The sequence below is a fragment of the Cydia fagiglandana genome, chromosome 25 (genome assembly GCF_963556715.1).
Source record: "Cydia fagiglandana chromosome 25, ilCydFagi1.1, whole genome shotgun sequence".
Classification (NCBI taxonomy): domain Eukaryota; kingdom Metazoa; phylum Arthropoda; class Insecta; order Lepidoptera; family Tortricidae; genus Cydia; species Cydia fagiglandana.
The window spans coordinates 9,890,412-9,906,531 of record NC_085956.1 but is presented as its reverse complement, the minus strand read 5'-3'; the positions used below and the strand labels follow the sequence as shown (position 1 = coordinate 9,906,531).

General features: G+C 33.0%; 1 protein-coding gene across 1 annotated transcript; it reads left to right on the top strand.

Moving 5' to 3' along the window:
* Positions 1-218: 218 nt before the first annotated feature.
* Positions 219-14,694, top strand: LOC134677078 (ephrin-B2a-like). The gene has a single exon (XM_063535525.1). The coding sequence runs from the start codon at positions 727-729 to the stop codon at positions 1,510-1,512; it is 786 nt and encodes a 261-aa protein (XP_063391595.1). The 5' UTR covers positions 219-726; the 3' UTR covers positions 1,513-14,694.
* The last annotated feature ends 1,426 nt before the right edge of the window (positions 14,695-16,120 follow it).

Sequence of the window (16,120 nt, the reverse complement as noted above, 5' to 3'; positions counted from 1 at the left end):
GATAAGAAAGTTTAATGTAAGTAATATTATAACACCTAGCATTCCTCACCTAGCTAAGGTATTGTTACAAAGGCCTTTATTACTTAGAAAGGTGCAATATGAACCTATGCCTCAGTGCGAGTTACCGCTGCGTTCAGCACCCCAATATTCATACTATTGGGTCTCGAATAATACCGACGCTTTCAAAAGCTCTACAGCGAACGCGCCCAAAGGGGACGCGGCTGCGCGGCGCGGGAGGGGAGCTGTCGCATGCGTACCGACTGCATTCCAGCCAGTAGTCCGGCCGCCGCCGCCCCGAGCATACGTGTCCGCGCCGCTCCGCGTCCCACCCCCAATACAAAGAACACCTCAGTATTGTAAAAAATCTGTGATGTATTGATTAATTCCAACGTTTTCGCTACGCTCATGGATTAAAGCGTTATTAGTGAAGTGTTTAAACCAGTGTTTAGTAGTTTTAAAACACGTATTCGATCGCTTTACAGCGGCCACGTACCATGGAATTTTGCTTTATCGATGAATAGAATCTCACAGCGGACAAGAAATATGGTGGACTCGCAGTGTTGAAAACGGATTTGGTTGTGTTTTATGTGTAAAGTGTTGTGTTTTAAACATGGAAAACGCGAGATAATGTGTTTGTGCACGGATTATGGATCGGTAGCGTCAGAGCGGATGGATGCTAAATAATATTTCGATCGGATAATGCTTTGGTGAACTAAAGGCTACAGAATGGTGTCCCTCGGTTATCTCGGGCTGCGCCAAACGCCGTGGACTGTAATTGTACTAATATTCTTCGTAGAAAGCGCTATGGGAAACCTCGCAAAGAGCTTCTACATCCATTGGAACACAACCAACAGCATATTTAGAATAGACAATACAGATCATGTCTTCGATTTGAATAATGGCAATCCCCAATTCGAATACGACCAAGTTAACATAATATGTCCTGTATATACTCCTGGGACTTTTGAGGAGGACACGGAGAAGTATATAATATATAATGTGAGTAAAGAGGAGTACGATACGTGTAGGATAACGAATCCAAATCCACGTATAATAGCTATATGCGACAAGCCGCATAAGCTGATGTTTTTCACTATAACGTTCCGCCCGTTCACGCCCCAACCAGGAGGCCTAGAATTTCTGCCTGGTAAAGATTATTACTTCATATCGACGTCAAGCAAAGACGATTTGCACAGACGGATCGGCGGCCGTTGTCTAAGTCACAACATGAAGCTGGTCTTCCGGGTCTGCTGCAAGCCGGAGGAGCAGTCTCCTGTCCCTCCTCCTCAGCCCACGCCTCCGCCGCCTCCCCCGCCGCCCACAACTACGACCACAACAACAACAACAACAGTAATGACGACGATTAAGCCTAAGAAGACGCACAAGTACGACAAATCGCCGAACGAGGTGGTGAAGAGTGAGGAGCTGAGTTATTCCCGCGGGGCGGCGCTGGCGTCCTCGCTGGCTCTAGCTTTGGCTGCTAGCGCTGTGCTGGCGCCCCTGGCTCGGTGAATGTGCGCTCGGACGCGAGCGCCGCGCCCAGACCTCCTTGGCAAGCCATGCCCCACACACACCACACAACTACACACACTCCATCTCCGCCCCGACTCTTTGGTCTACTCGTGAACAGTGAACGTTCTGTGAACAGTGAACACTAAAGGTGATTAATATAAGTGTATTGGGCCTACTAATATAATGGAGCTAGTTACGGACTCATTTAAATATATATATAATGTTAACATGTATAATGGTAAAATAGGTTTCTTAAACCATTAGGTATATGCATTTTTTTATATTTTCATTAATGCAATGAAGATTGATTACGACTTAGATACGGATAGGGATTAGGACGAATTAGGTAGTTCGTATTTAGTTCGAAAGACGATTTTTTTCCTGAAAAAAAGTATGTTAGAAATTATTTATACGAAAAATAAGGGGCAAGTTATGAAATTGTCCAGAAATACTGTGATTTTGGTTTTATTTAGGATGTAATAAACTCATTATGCTTTTATTATGTGATATAAGTCTACATATATTGAAAAATGCATAGTTTCGCCTCCGTATATACTTTCTTTAACGACTGATTTCGCATTTCAGCTTTTTATAGATAATTTAAAACGAGCCAACTAGTAATAACAATAACTGCCTTTGCTCGATATAAAAACTAATTTAACAACACAAGTCTTGTACAAACACCCGAAAGATTAACCAAGACTTCATATAAAATTCAATGGTTTGAATGTTGATACTCAAAATTCCTCAATTTTTGAGTTTCGAAAAACATCTCACGTTTTTAACTGAGTCTTCTATTCTCCTTAATTATCTTAAAGAAGATTCCGTCAAAGAAACATATGTTATCTTTGATACAGAACTTCTAATATGAAATGACATATTAGAAGTTGACTGTTATATTCTTGAAAGCAATATCTAAATATTTATTTTAAACTATGGAGAAACAAGATTCAGTTTTAACTGTTCGAGTTTTACGTATTGTGGAATTTCGTCCATCATAATAGCAATGTCTAACTATTTTTTCCGTGGGTAGCTATTTTTAATAACATCAATAAAACCATTGATATAAGATCACAGCATTTAGCACACCGTGCCATGAGTGTGTCGACAGACAAACATACAGATAGTCAAATAGTTGAATAGTTCAAATAGTCCGGGTTCTGTTAGCCATACGCAAATAGACAGATAATTTAGGTAGACATTAAGAACGGAACTGTTGGATTTTAAACTATACTGGAAAATGCCCATTGACAATTTCAAGAAAAACAGGCCTAAAACGATTATGTAGAGAATATGACACCCGTTAGAGTTGAAAAAAAAGTCTGCATAGATATTTGCAATGAAAGAGTGGAAGAGTCGTTAAATTCCTGTGTAAAATATGATGAATGACACTTTCACACTTTGACACTTAAAAATCAGTGCAGAGTTAACTTAGATTCTAACTAATTGAAGAAGTTTTAAGAACTGTCTATAACGAGAAAGTAATCTTCAATATTAGCAAATAAAAATAAGGTATTGCTATCAATAGCTAGCAAATTTTAAACTCGCATAATCACCAAGATAATGACATCAACGAAAGCTATTTTAAAACACATCTAAATTGAAAAAGCATACGCTAAAGAAAAATTGAAAAACTCGCTTTCTCTTTGAAACTGCTATAAAATGTTAAAAATGTGATTTTAAGAGTCCCACAGATATAGATTTTACTGGTCTCATAAAAATACCGAATGGTGTAAGCCTCTTTTAAAAAGGAGTATTATATTATAGAGAGCTTGAAATAAATAAAAATAACTATTAAAGGAAATCCTATTACACAAATTGACTAAACCCCACAGTAAGCTCAAGAAGGTTTGTGTTGTGGCTCAGACAACGATATATTATAATATATAAAAACTTAAATACATAGAAAATACCCATGATTAAGAAACAAATATCTGTAATCATCACACAAATAAATACCCTTATCGGGATTCGAACCCAGGACCGCCGGTTTCAATTATTAGTTAAATCGCTATTAAATCAAAATCTCCTTAAACATCTTTCGGATTTTTGATTGGTTAATTTTATTTACAATTATGAATATTAAAATTTGATAAATAGACTTATCGGTTCGCGAAACTTGTCTGGCCATCTTTGAATGGTCAAAAACGATATTAAAATTTATCAATTTAACCATCAGAAATCGTGATTTTATGTAGAAAGAATACAAAGCAACCGAATGCTAATATTATTCATTAATAATCGCCTATTTTGTATTATAGTTAAAGTTAATTGATTTAATGCCCATATGTGATTATCAACTAAAAGGCACCCCATTGTCGGTTGTCCATAAGGTCGATTTTGAATTGAAGCTATAAGGAAATGGCGTCTTATTGACGACCGACAATAAGTACCCTTTTGGATGAAATCGGCACATATCTTCTCCAAAAACATTTTAACCAACGATTTCTTAAAAAGGCCTAAATAAATTTGTTATATTTGTTACCTTAGGTTTACTTAAATTCACGGGTGTCACACTAGTGTTGCCGTTCAAATACCCTTCACAATAAACCAGCCGGGACTCGAACTCACGACCTATGCCTTTAAACACTGGGCCAACCGGCCAAACCCGTTAGCGACTTGATTACAGTTATTTGCATTCGCCCGCCATCTTGGATTTAAGGTGCCTTATGATAATGCTTTGGATACAAACTCAATATCACTCTTTTGATCAGCGATTTATTTCTAGAAAATATACCCTTATATTTTAAAAGTTGTCTTTTAAAGTGATACTTTCATTTAAGGCTGCATTTGATTTGACACCAGAGTAACAAGCATCTATAGGCTATCTATACTGCTTACTATTAAGCAGGTCGGGCACTAGTTTATCACCAACATTAATTTGAAAATCACTATTGCCAGGTAAAATTTTCAATAAAAAAAGTATATAGGTATCGGCAGAGTTGAAGTGAAAGATTACACACACAGCTACACAGAGTACTAAGCAAAAGTAGTATTGAACGAATGAATGAATGAATGAGTGAATGTGACTTAAGCGCACGATATTAAGCTTAAAAATAACCTTGTAGAAACATTATGGTCCATCTTGCAGTTGGCAGTTCAACTTGCTATCGGTACGAAAAAAAAATATTCTGTCATTACATGATTTCGTCGTTGTGTGCGTGACTTCAACTCTTGTGCCCATCTTCTTGAATTTTTAAGTAACAAGTCTACATTAATGAACTTCACATCTCAAAAGCATTCTCCAGATATCCACGCAGTTAATATAATTTATTGTATCCTATATAATCAATTCAAACTACAATATGAGACAGCAGAACTGACAGACAAAGATAAATGGTCCTTCGGGCCCTTTTTTCCCATTCACAAAAGATAGGTTAGGAATGGTAACAATTATAGGAGCAGGTAGAAACGTCCAAGAAATTTAAGAATAACCCAGCATTTGTAGGTTTATTACTCTAATTTAAAAGTAAAAGTTAATGTGGAACTACCAAATGAAATGGAACAGGAGTATCCAATTACTATCGGCCATATTGTTTTTAAATTGTCATCATAAAATACATTTTTAAACTGACTTTTATAACGAATAATTGCTGGTGATCTAAAAAGAACTTGCAAAATATTTTACAAGCATTTTGTAAGCTATCATTTGTCGTAAGTACATACTACTCAAATTAGGGCATACGTTTAAAGAATTGTTGTGTCAGAGATGACACATTCATTTAAAACGTTTTATGAAATGCTATGTGATTAAAACGATTAAATACTATTTCATAAAATACGGAGAGATTTAATAGCTACTTACGTAAATAATACACAAGATTTATGACACATACAGTAATGAAAACCATGAAACGCGTTTTATTAACTCGAATAATACAGCATAACAGTTATTTTAAACAGTAATTCAAGGTTCCCATAAAATAGAAGTATGCTTGTCATGTTGGCATTTAGGTACAAAGAAAACATCACAATGAGTTTTTCTTTGTATCGTTATGATTCATGAAATATATTGAAATTATTCATACCTATTAGAATTCTGAAAACTTCGCTCCATTATCATGAAAGCACTATTCAGTTTTACATTATTATTCCTACGTCAATTGCTTACTTTATCGTTTTATTATCACATCTTATATGCCAAATTGTCGTAACAGCCATTTTAAGATGGTAAAAGCCAACCCAAAACAGCGTCAAATTTGTTAAAACAACCTGAGCGCTGACATTGTCTTAATGCATTGTGTTCTAAACACAGAATTAATGTTCTTTTATGGCCCCAGGCTATTAAGCTTGCTTACCTTCTGAGTGGATCTATTTTTATTTCAATCTAAACAAAAATCTAGTAGAGCTAAAGGACGTAAGTGCCATCACCGAGTTTGTCCTTTACGACATTTGTATTACTGTGTGTTTGTGAAATTTTAAAAGGATAGGATAGTCAAGATTTATTTTATGCTAACAAAAGCTCTGGAATTTTGGTCTAAAGGTCACCCTCAGATTAAATAAAGAAACAAAACAAAGTGAAGCAAATTGATGGACATCAATTAGTGAGAAATAAAACGGTGGTTGATATTTTTAGTAATTAGAGAGACGAATGTAAAAAAAAACCCTAAAAAATGTAGAGTCCGTCTAAGCTAACTTTGCACCGAAATTGATGGAAAAAAGTGTGAAAGAGTAATTATAAACTTCATATTTTCATAGTAATTTGACATTTCAACACATTGCAAATGCCATGCACAGTTAGGTTGGTCCGGCTTAAGGCATACTTTTTTTTATTGCTACTTAATAATAATTTTTAACATTCTCAAAACCTACCTAATCCATTACCTAAATTGAAAAATGTAGAGAATTTTTCAATTTTCGCCCTCCAAATTCAATATTATGTTAAGCAAAGATCAAAAAATAGATCAGGATTACTCGTTAAAACGTTGTTTATGTCACTAAATTTTCAAATTGAAAAGAAAGTTTACACAAACTTCCATCCTTCCAGTCCAGATGTCTCAAGCGGGCATTTGTTTAGAGTTTTGGCTATTTTTGTTCCCCAACGAAGGATTGAGAAGGGATAATGACTAACCTGCCGGTTATAATTTTAACCGAGTTTTAAACCTTGGATTATATTTCGGTGATTAATAATAAAGCGCAATTTACTGATGATGTATGGTGGTTGGAAATAAACGCCTTAATCGCTTTTAAATGCTTCTGTGAGATGAAAGCTCACGTTCGTTTGTTTTGGCCAAAATTCCTGACTTAAGTCATATGAAATGTTAAAGAAAGTTTAGGAAGAATTTTTTAGATATATTTTAAATGAAATTGGATTTTATTAATAGATCCGTTTTTCTAATCAGGAAATTTTAGTCATACTGAAAACTTTGTCTTGATAATCGCATTTTAATGAGTTTGTTAAACCATGGCACAAAAACTTTGACACATGATTTTGCTTATTAAATTACAAAAAAAGATAACATCTAAATTAACGCAATATTTCACTCAAAAGCGATGTAACTCCAGAAAATAGATTGTCCCATTATTCATGTTAAATTAAATATGTCAGTTTCCATTTATAAAATGTCCGGTGACATAGGTTATTTTTCAGAAGTCATTTTCTTAAGAAATGGTGGTTAAGAGTTAAATGTGACATCAAAGAATTCAAACCGTGATAAATGTATGACGGCTTCATATTATTTTCGCGGGATGTGGACCGGAGAAGTTTAAAAATAGAATTTCCGATAGCTTTTTACGTCTTTTTGTGATTCGATGATTCAAACGTGACGGTTGTGGCGTAAGGGACAGTTCATATTTTGGCAGTTACGTCGATTGTGTTTTATCATAAGACGTGCTGTAAAAAATACATTGTTCTTACATTGATATACGACCATGACTCATGTTTGGGCTTTGATTGAACACAAAGAAGTTTTTGTTAATAAGTTAATAACTTTACAGTTCATTTCAAACACTATAACTTTTTATATTCGGTTTTTATGCATATTACATACTTGCTCGAACCAGTTATGGCAAGTTAAGATACGTAAGTAGCACGATTTCTTTACACGATATAAAATACACATTTTAATAAGGTAATGAAAACTCTATAGGTACTTAATTACAAAAAAATACTAGTATAATAAAAAGATAAAACAATCGCCTGTGGTTAACCACAAAGGTTTGTTGCAAATTGAAATAATCGCGTTTCAAACAAAACCACTTTATGTGAACAAAAACTATAACAACGGCAGCTAAATTGTTAATATGTATTTAAGTGAGATTAGTTTTGTAGATTTCACGCTGGATAACTATGACATTGTGTTATTATATTAGTCTAAACTGGTGTGAATCATTATCACAATTTTATACACCAGTATTTTAAATACTTACTTTATAATCTTATAGAGTTGACTCGGAAATCTAGCTACTATTTAGTTTGTCTTTACGCATGGCTAACTAATAAAGAAGAATAATATGAATTATATCTTATGGACATATAAAATAAACGCTATTCTGCTTTCTAAACCATATATCATAAATAAACGATTTTGTCGGTAAATTCTTAAAACACGGCCTAAACTGAACGATATTTGCTTAAATATGTCATCGATTAAAAAACAACATACCTATTATATGTAATGATTTCCTATAATTTATATGGCCTAATAATTAACATAAAATGCATTTAAGTTAGGTACAAACTTATTCAATTTCGTCAATGACTTGAAATCGATGATTTCATAATATCTGTATGGCGTTTAAGTTTACACTAATTACCAACATGGGTATAAGTATAGTTTAAAATCCAACAGCATGCATTTTTATAGTAATCTCTCTCATCATTAGTTTTCGATTAGTTGTGCTGTGTACTTAGATTTTAAAATAATTGCCTAATTGAAAAAGACCTCATTTTGAATCTCTATTGAAAATCAGTCCGCTAGTTTTAATTACAAGAAGGCATAATAATTAAATAATTATGTGGGTTTTTTCCAAACAGAGCGAGACTAGTTGTGATGTTCCACAGGTAAAGGTACCTTATGGTGGTTGGCACTTACGTCGCTTAGTACCGCATTAGTATTGGAACGTCGTAAATAACAACGTAAGCGCCAACCGCTACACGGTCGCTTTGATGTGGAACGTCACAATTTATGGTATTTATATAGGGCATAAATGTAATATACGGAACCAGTTTTGTGTATTAATAACCGGTTACATTCTGTAAATTTAATATAGTTCGGAGAGAATAAGACAAGTTATAGTTTATACAGTGATTACAATATAAATTATGATTCTCACTGTACCTACTTTTTGTGATTTATGTACTTCTTGTGGTATGGTTTTGATAATTTGGACTCAGTTAAAATAAAATATTGAAATGTTTTTGGAGCACCATAAAGTTTTCCTTATGATAATTGTGCTAGGATTGGTATATTTAAACAGATAAAACAGATTTATCCTTGAGATAACTACGTAACATTGAACTTGAACCTAAGTTATCTACACAAATACCTGGAATAAAAGAATTCTTGTGCAACAACAACTTTTTCCTTATACAATCATAACAATTTAAATTAGCGTGTTACGCAATTTAATGATGCTTAAAACGATTTAATATGTACCAAGCGCCATTTAATTGTTCTCATTTCACAGAAGCTTATCAATTAGCCTTATGACCATGACGAATGTCAAGTTATCACAATAACATTGTGTTACATGCAAATTCAAACTTTATATCAACTGTATAAACTTTACTTTCTCTTGAACTAGATGTAAGTGAACAGATTTTGTACTCAACAAATGACACAAGCAATTAAAATAAAATAAATCAGCCCCTGTTTGGAAACGACTTACAGATAACCTAAAATAGTTCGTCATTTAATTTGACATGAATATTTATATGAATTGATGAAACCGTTTAAGTAATGTAAGATATAAGAGTTACTCCTATAAACGTGCCTAATTTCATTGGTGATTTTTGGAGCTTCACTTTCACATATGATCTTTGTAAAGTACATAATAGCCACGTGTTTTTTCTGTGTTGTATAAGATCTTAAGTCAATTGAAATCATAACTTAGTCTGTGCGGAAAGAGAAGGGTCGTGAAATGTATGGGATCTCTTACATTCCTCTACTCTTCTCTTTCCGTACAGACTATTTGATCTTAAAATATAATATTTTTACTTATATGCATAAACAGTAATTACCATAAAATAATCGTTATGGAGGACTTGACGCATAAAAACAGGAATTTACAGATACGTTAAATAAAAGCTGGTTTTATCGCTAAATAGCGATCTCATTAAAGTTTAACCAGCAAACAATCTCAATAAAATATTCACACGTAAGTTAAATCAACTTGTAACGTAATTGCAAATACACGAACAAAAATAAAAATGTTTTATTCAGGCAAATTCTGATTTTGAAAATATAACCAATTTAATTGATTCAGGGCATCCCTTTTGCATCAATTAATTATTGCATGTGAGACACACCAAGATTAATACCATGTTGATGTCATATTTTAATATCTAAATATGCTCTCCTAAACGGGAAACCCATAAATCATACAATAAAACAGCGTAAGTGACGTTTAATTATTTATAGCTTTCAACATTAATAATTTGTGGCCAGCCGCAATGTGTCATACAGCTGACATCAAATATTTTGATTGAATTCTAACACCACATGTTGAATCATGTCTGTCTTTGTAATTTGTAAGCTATAAACTTTTTCATTTTACGATATTTTCATATTTCGTCGTAACAGATGTTAATTTATGATTGATATTTTAATTTCTTTTCGACATAGACCTAGAGGTTAATAGACTCATGTTTATAGTCAACATAACCCGCTTACATAAACTGCTTTTATTAGCTAATGTAGCCAAATGATATTCAAATATTTAGATTTCTGGTATAATATTTTTCTGGCATGAAATTTGCTACAGTAAAATAAAAAAAAATCTTATCATATTTAAAACTTTAAAATATCGGTTATATATAAAATTAATTTAGCAAAACTTATAACACGCGTATTGAAACATGTATAAGCAGTTAATTCAATATTTTTATAAAAAAATAACTATATAAGATAAAAAATACAAGTTTAAATAAATTATGTACTTCATAAAGGACATTAAAAGTCTAGCTCCATAAATAAGAACCAATGAAATGGTTAATTTGCTCAGTGGCGGTTGTAATTAATATTTATATGATCCCATTCCATTTTTTATAATTAATTAATTACCGTATTCAGCTGAGTGAAAATTTTACTAAAAAGTCCATCCAGGTTTATATTTTATATTCTAGCATTTCAGTCCTGAATTATAAACATAAATACTCTTAATATGTTAAAAGCAAATGCTTTGCGTTTATATTATATGAATTGGTATTTATTTTTACTTTTATAGTTATCTTTAGACTCAATTGACGTAAAGAACATTTTGATGTCCTTTACAGCATTCGATTTAAAGGTAATAAATGTAGGCTATATTTGTACGAAGAGGAGTCATTTTATGGTCTGGTATTTTACGACATAACGTCGTTTTGCCATTTAATTTCAGATTATACATATTCCTTTGGTTCTATGTTTCTGTATATATTTTATTTTAAGCATACAATTATAAAGAGGGACATACTTGACCATTTATATAACTAAAATTTACCATTTTATGATTGCAAGTGTAATTTACTTCAATCAAATAACTCCTTAATAATAGTTCCTATGAATAAACCCTCACAATTTTGAAATAAATGAGTTTTTAATGTTTATTGTATATTAGTTTTTTTATTGATTCAGGACTGAATAATTCTGTATATAATAAAAATGTATTTATTTAAATTTAGTTTCAAATTATTTATTTCAAATTGAAACCGTTTTATACATTCGCATTGGTGCTAATAGCAGTGGCTAAAATAGTACAATTATTTCATTTTAAGTACTTTATTTTATTCTGTTTGACTCATATACGTTGATAATTACGATTTCGACTTAATTGACGTAATGGATATTAGTTTTCTATGTCCTTTACACCAATTTCGTCGGATACCAGTGCCTCATAACATTAAGAACATAATTTGTGTCTCTTCTCAGAAAATGTACCGCATTTTCGAATGTCCATAAAAACTATTTAATCGCATCTTTATGCTTTAATTTGACAACCGAAGTAATACCTTTCGACTCAGACACATAAATTTATCGATGCTTAGTGTGCTCCTTTTCTCACGCATTCCAAAAGCTACGTGTACAAACGGAACAGACACAGTATCGATATTGAATTTTCCTATATGAGGCCGCAGGAATCTTGATTTTACTTTATAAAATTAAGTTTATGAGTCTTTTTATCCTACTTAATTCTGCTTTAATATTACGTACTTAATTTGTGAGTTAGTGCAAAAATTAGAGTTATACTAGCATGAGCTACCTCTTTCAAATGTTCTAAAGGTATTTTTATATAAACTAATGTTAATATTAAACTCGGCACTATCTTACATTACTGTAACGGTTGATACTATCCTAAAATTAATAAAAAAAAGATATTTCACATTTTCCTAATAAAAATGTTGGATATTTAGATTTGGATTAAAGTTGTGGATGTCGTTGTCATTAGGTTTTTTAATTAGTAAATTCTGTAAACAAATGTATGGTTTATGAATCTTTTTGTAAAATATTTTGTGTGCAATCAACATTTTGTACAATTAATAATGAATAACGGCCTCCTGACATGATTTTTACTGTAGAGATAGTTGAGAGATAGAAGTTTGATTGTATGGTAACTATCTCTGCAGTTGATTGTACTTTCAGTGTCACAGAAAATAGTTTTTACTGTGCAAGTGTGAAATTACACATGTTTTATAGTGTACTTCTGTTTTGGAATATTTTAATTTCAAATCTTTGATATAATAGTTAATATGTCAATTTTGCCTGTTCGTTATAAAAGTCAGTGAAACTCAAACAACATTACTTAATATCCAAGTAAAATAAAAGCGGGCAAAGTTGTCATGTTAGTTTTTGTACTAAATAAAGGACAATTGGTGACAACGGCGTCCCAACATTATCGTACTTAGGTAGGCAGCAGTATAGTGTTAAATATATTTTTTGCAGCTGTATCAGGTATTTGCTATAAAAAAACGCGGCCATAATCAAATATTATTTTGTAATACTTAAGACAGAGCATTTTACTGTATATAAAAAAATGTATAAAATTGTATTAATAATTTGGAATAACTTGTGAAACTTTAAGGACCTAAAAGTACTTTAAGGTAAATAGCTATTATCTTAAACTATTATTAATATATAGATAAATGCTATATACTTTAAAGAAATATTGTAAGGAATGAACTATTTGATATTATAATTAGAATATTACAATTTAAACAATGAATGCATATGTAATAATAACTAATTTTGCAATATATAATATATAATATGTTTTGTATAACAGAATGAAGTGCTTTTTATGAGCATATGACGATTTTAGTATATTTTATAATAAGGTACTTGCGCCTAATAAGGCCCACTTTTAATTTTTTTTTTAATTTTTTTCATTTTTGATATGAACTTGCAATTTTGTCTATGGTACTAACCAAACATGGGCGAGAAATATAAACTCATTTACACTTATAAAAGTATGAAATTTTGAAATTGAGCAATCTTTAAAACTAATAAGGCCCATTAGGTGCAAGTACCTTATATAAATTGTATGAACTATATATATGAAAAGAAACACTTATGTTAAAACTTACATTATGATGGATAAATTACTGAAAATTAGCTTTCGATTGTCAACTATGTCTTGCATATTCATTTGTATATCTGATTAATTATTTTTCTTGGCAAATATGTGATTATAATTTTTATTGAGTGACGTTTCACGGGTCAAGGTACATTATAGCAGTTGGCGCTTACGTCGCGTAGCACTGCATTAGTAGAGCGTCGTTAATAACAGCGTAAGTCCCTACTTACCCGTGGCACGTAACAAACCTATCTCCTTTACACATACAAGTCAAAAAGAGACAGAAGCTTTATCTAAAACCGAATAACGCTAACGCAGTCTGAAAGCTTACAGAGAATAAAATGGCGGCATTTTATCGCCAATAAAATGCCCAGAATGCATTTTCTGTTCCCGTTTGTGACTCTAATGTCCAGTTATCTATAGTCTCACTTATCTAAAGTACTCTGACTACATTTACTAGGTAACCTAACTGGGTCAGAATCAGAATGTGTAACTTTGCCCCAAGTCTATGTAAGGGCCATTTGCCATTATATTTCAAGTTGTACTTTTTTTATTTGCATATTTTTGTATCTGCTATTTCTACTCAGAATCATGAACTGTTTCGATACTTATAGGAGAAAAAAGTGTCCCTAGATTTTAATTTCATTTAGTTACTGTCTTGGAAGACTACAGATCAGGGTGGTAACGAAATGGAAAGACAGAAAAAAATATGCAAATTTAAAAATAAAAGGGGTGTAGATACAACTTAAAATAGAATGGCTACTGAAATTGAGGTAGCTATGTTTTAGGTTGTATTTGCTGTAAGTGAATTCTATACACAAATAATTTGCTAAAGGCACTGTTTTTAAACACAAGGGTCGTCAGAAAGAGCCTAAAATTTACGTATATTTATGCGGTTAAAAATATATAATATGGTAATTGCATCTTTGATGTATCTGTTATGATGCTAGGATTAATAACACTTAAAATAATTTCAATATTCTTTACTTCATACGTATTTTATTTGTGCAATAAAAATAATAAAGAAACCACTATTACAAACATAATACATGTTTATGTTTTAAAAAATGTGTACAGGACATATTAATGAATTTAAATATTTTAGAAAATTCTCCTTAGTGCAACTTGCAATTTTAAATAATAAACAAAACTACTTTAATAAGGTATTTGTACTTTACAACCGATTGCACAGCTGCACTATTTATTTTTGTCCTTTACGTCATTTTGGAAAAAAAATTGTAAAAATGCCTCTGTCTTAAGTATTAAGTTACCCATTGGTTAAGACTATGAAATTGTAAAATAGGGGAAAAAGGGGGGGTAACCTAACTGTACCTACTAAGTATATTAAGAGCTGTACATATGTTGTTTAACTAAGATAGACCCTGTAGTATTTATTTGTACGATTTGGGCCTCTGTTGAAATCCAAAGTTTTTAATTTATTTTTCGACCAATAAATGTTGGAGAGAACTATTTTTTGATTTTATTTTGACCCTTGGAAGTACATGGGACTTTGTCAAAGTGAATTTACAGATGGAGTTCTAAGATATTTCTTAATAGTTGGAAATTTGACAAGGTTCCATAGTGACACCACGTTCAAGTAATAGAGGGTCTACCGCGAAACACGTTCGACGTATTGCCCCTCTGTCGCACTTGTAACTTCGTACGTAAGTGTGATAAGGAGGCAACACGTCGAAAGTGGTTCGCGGTAGGCCCTTAGGTTACATTGAGACGGCGACTTCAGCAGCGTTGCAGCATTACTGCATTCTAACCCCCTCAGGCCCTTTGCACCATTCCACTAACCCGGGGTTAACCGGTTAAACCTGGAGTTGCCATGGTTACCAGTATAATTTGACACTAGGTTAACGATTTAACCGCTTAACCCCCGGTTAGTGGGATGGTGCAAGTGGGCCTTATTCATAAAACTCTACGGGCCTGATTTAGTTAAATTATGTTTCATCCCTTTCTTACAAATACATAAGTTGAAATGACAGATAAAGACAAACGATTATTAGCTAATTGTGGCTTGTAGCGCGTTTATGAATAAGGGGGTAAGACTCGTAAGGTCCACTGTTACTTTTTATGGCTCCTCTACACGATGGGCCAACGCCGGCCACTCCAAGGGACGCATTTATGCGTTAGAGGGAGCAAGTGATATTGCTATCACTATTGGAGTGGACCAAGGGACGCAGCCATGCGGTAGAATGAGATAGCAATATCACTTGCTCCCTCTAACGCATAAATGCGTCCCTTGGAGTGGCCGGCGCTGGCCCATCGTGTAGAGGAGTCATTACACTGTGGAAAGGTTCCAGAGTAAGTCCAAGAAAAGTCTGCAGCGATTTTGATAGCCCACGCAGTGCAAGTGTTCTTTTAACCTTTTCGACTCCGTGTCAAACACAAAAACTGTCACTCGCCACGTTACCGAAGTGTCATAACTGAAATTGAACTTTATGCATAGGCACGTAGGTCCATGTTGCTCTGTGGTCTGTGACCGATTAATCGGTCTTTGGCGTTGAACCTGCGGTGCGGATATATTGTTCATTGGCGTCCAAAAGGTTAAACGTCAAACTTCTTTGAAATTATAACGTATAAATAACACTTGCACTGAGCTGTCAAAATCGCTGCAGACTTTACTTGGTCTAACTCTAATTAGATTGAAATGGAGTGTACAGTGTCGTTCAAAATTGCATGGATAGATGTCGACCGTAATGCCTTAATATTACGGTTGAAACATCATCATGGACTTTTGAACGCCAATGTACCTTTTAATGCACATTGGGCCTTAGGAGGTTATTAGCCAGCTGTAGTAATCTAGGCGAGTGTGAACCGGCTTTAGAGTGATTAACCCAGAACAAGGATTGTTGTTATATAATTATGATTGACTCGGCTATCGACATCC

Coding starts and splice junctions, on each gene's coding strand:
- LOC134677078 (XM_063535525.1), top strand. CDS start 727: ATGGTGTCCCTCGGTTATCTCGGGCTGCGCCAAACGCCGTGGACTGTA.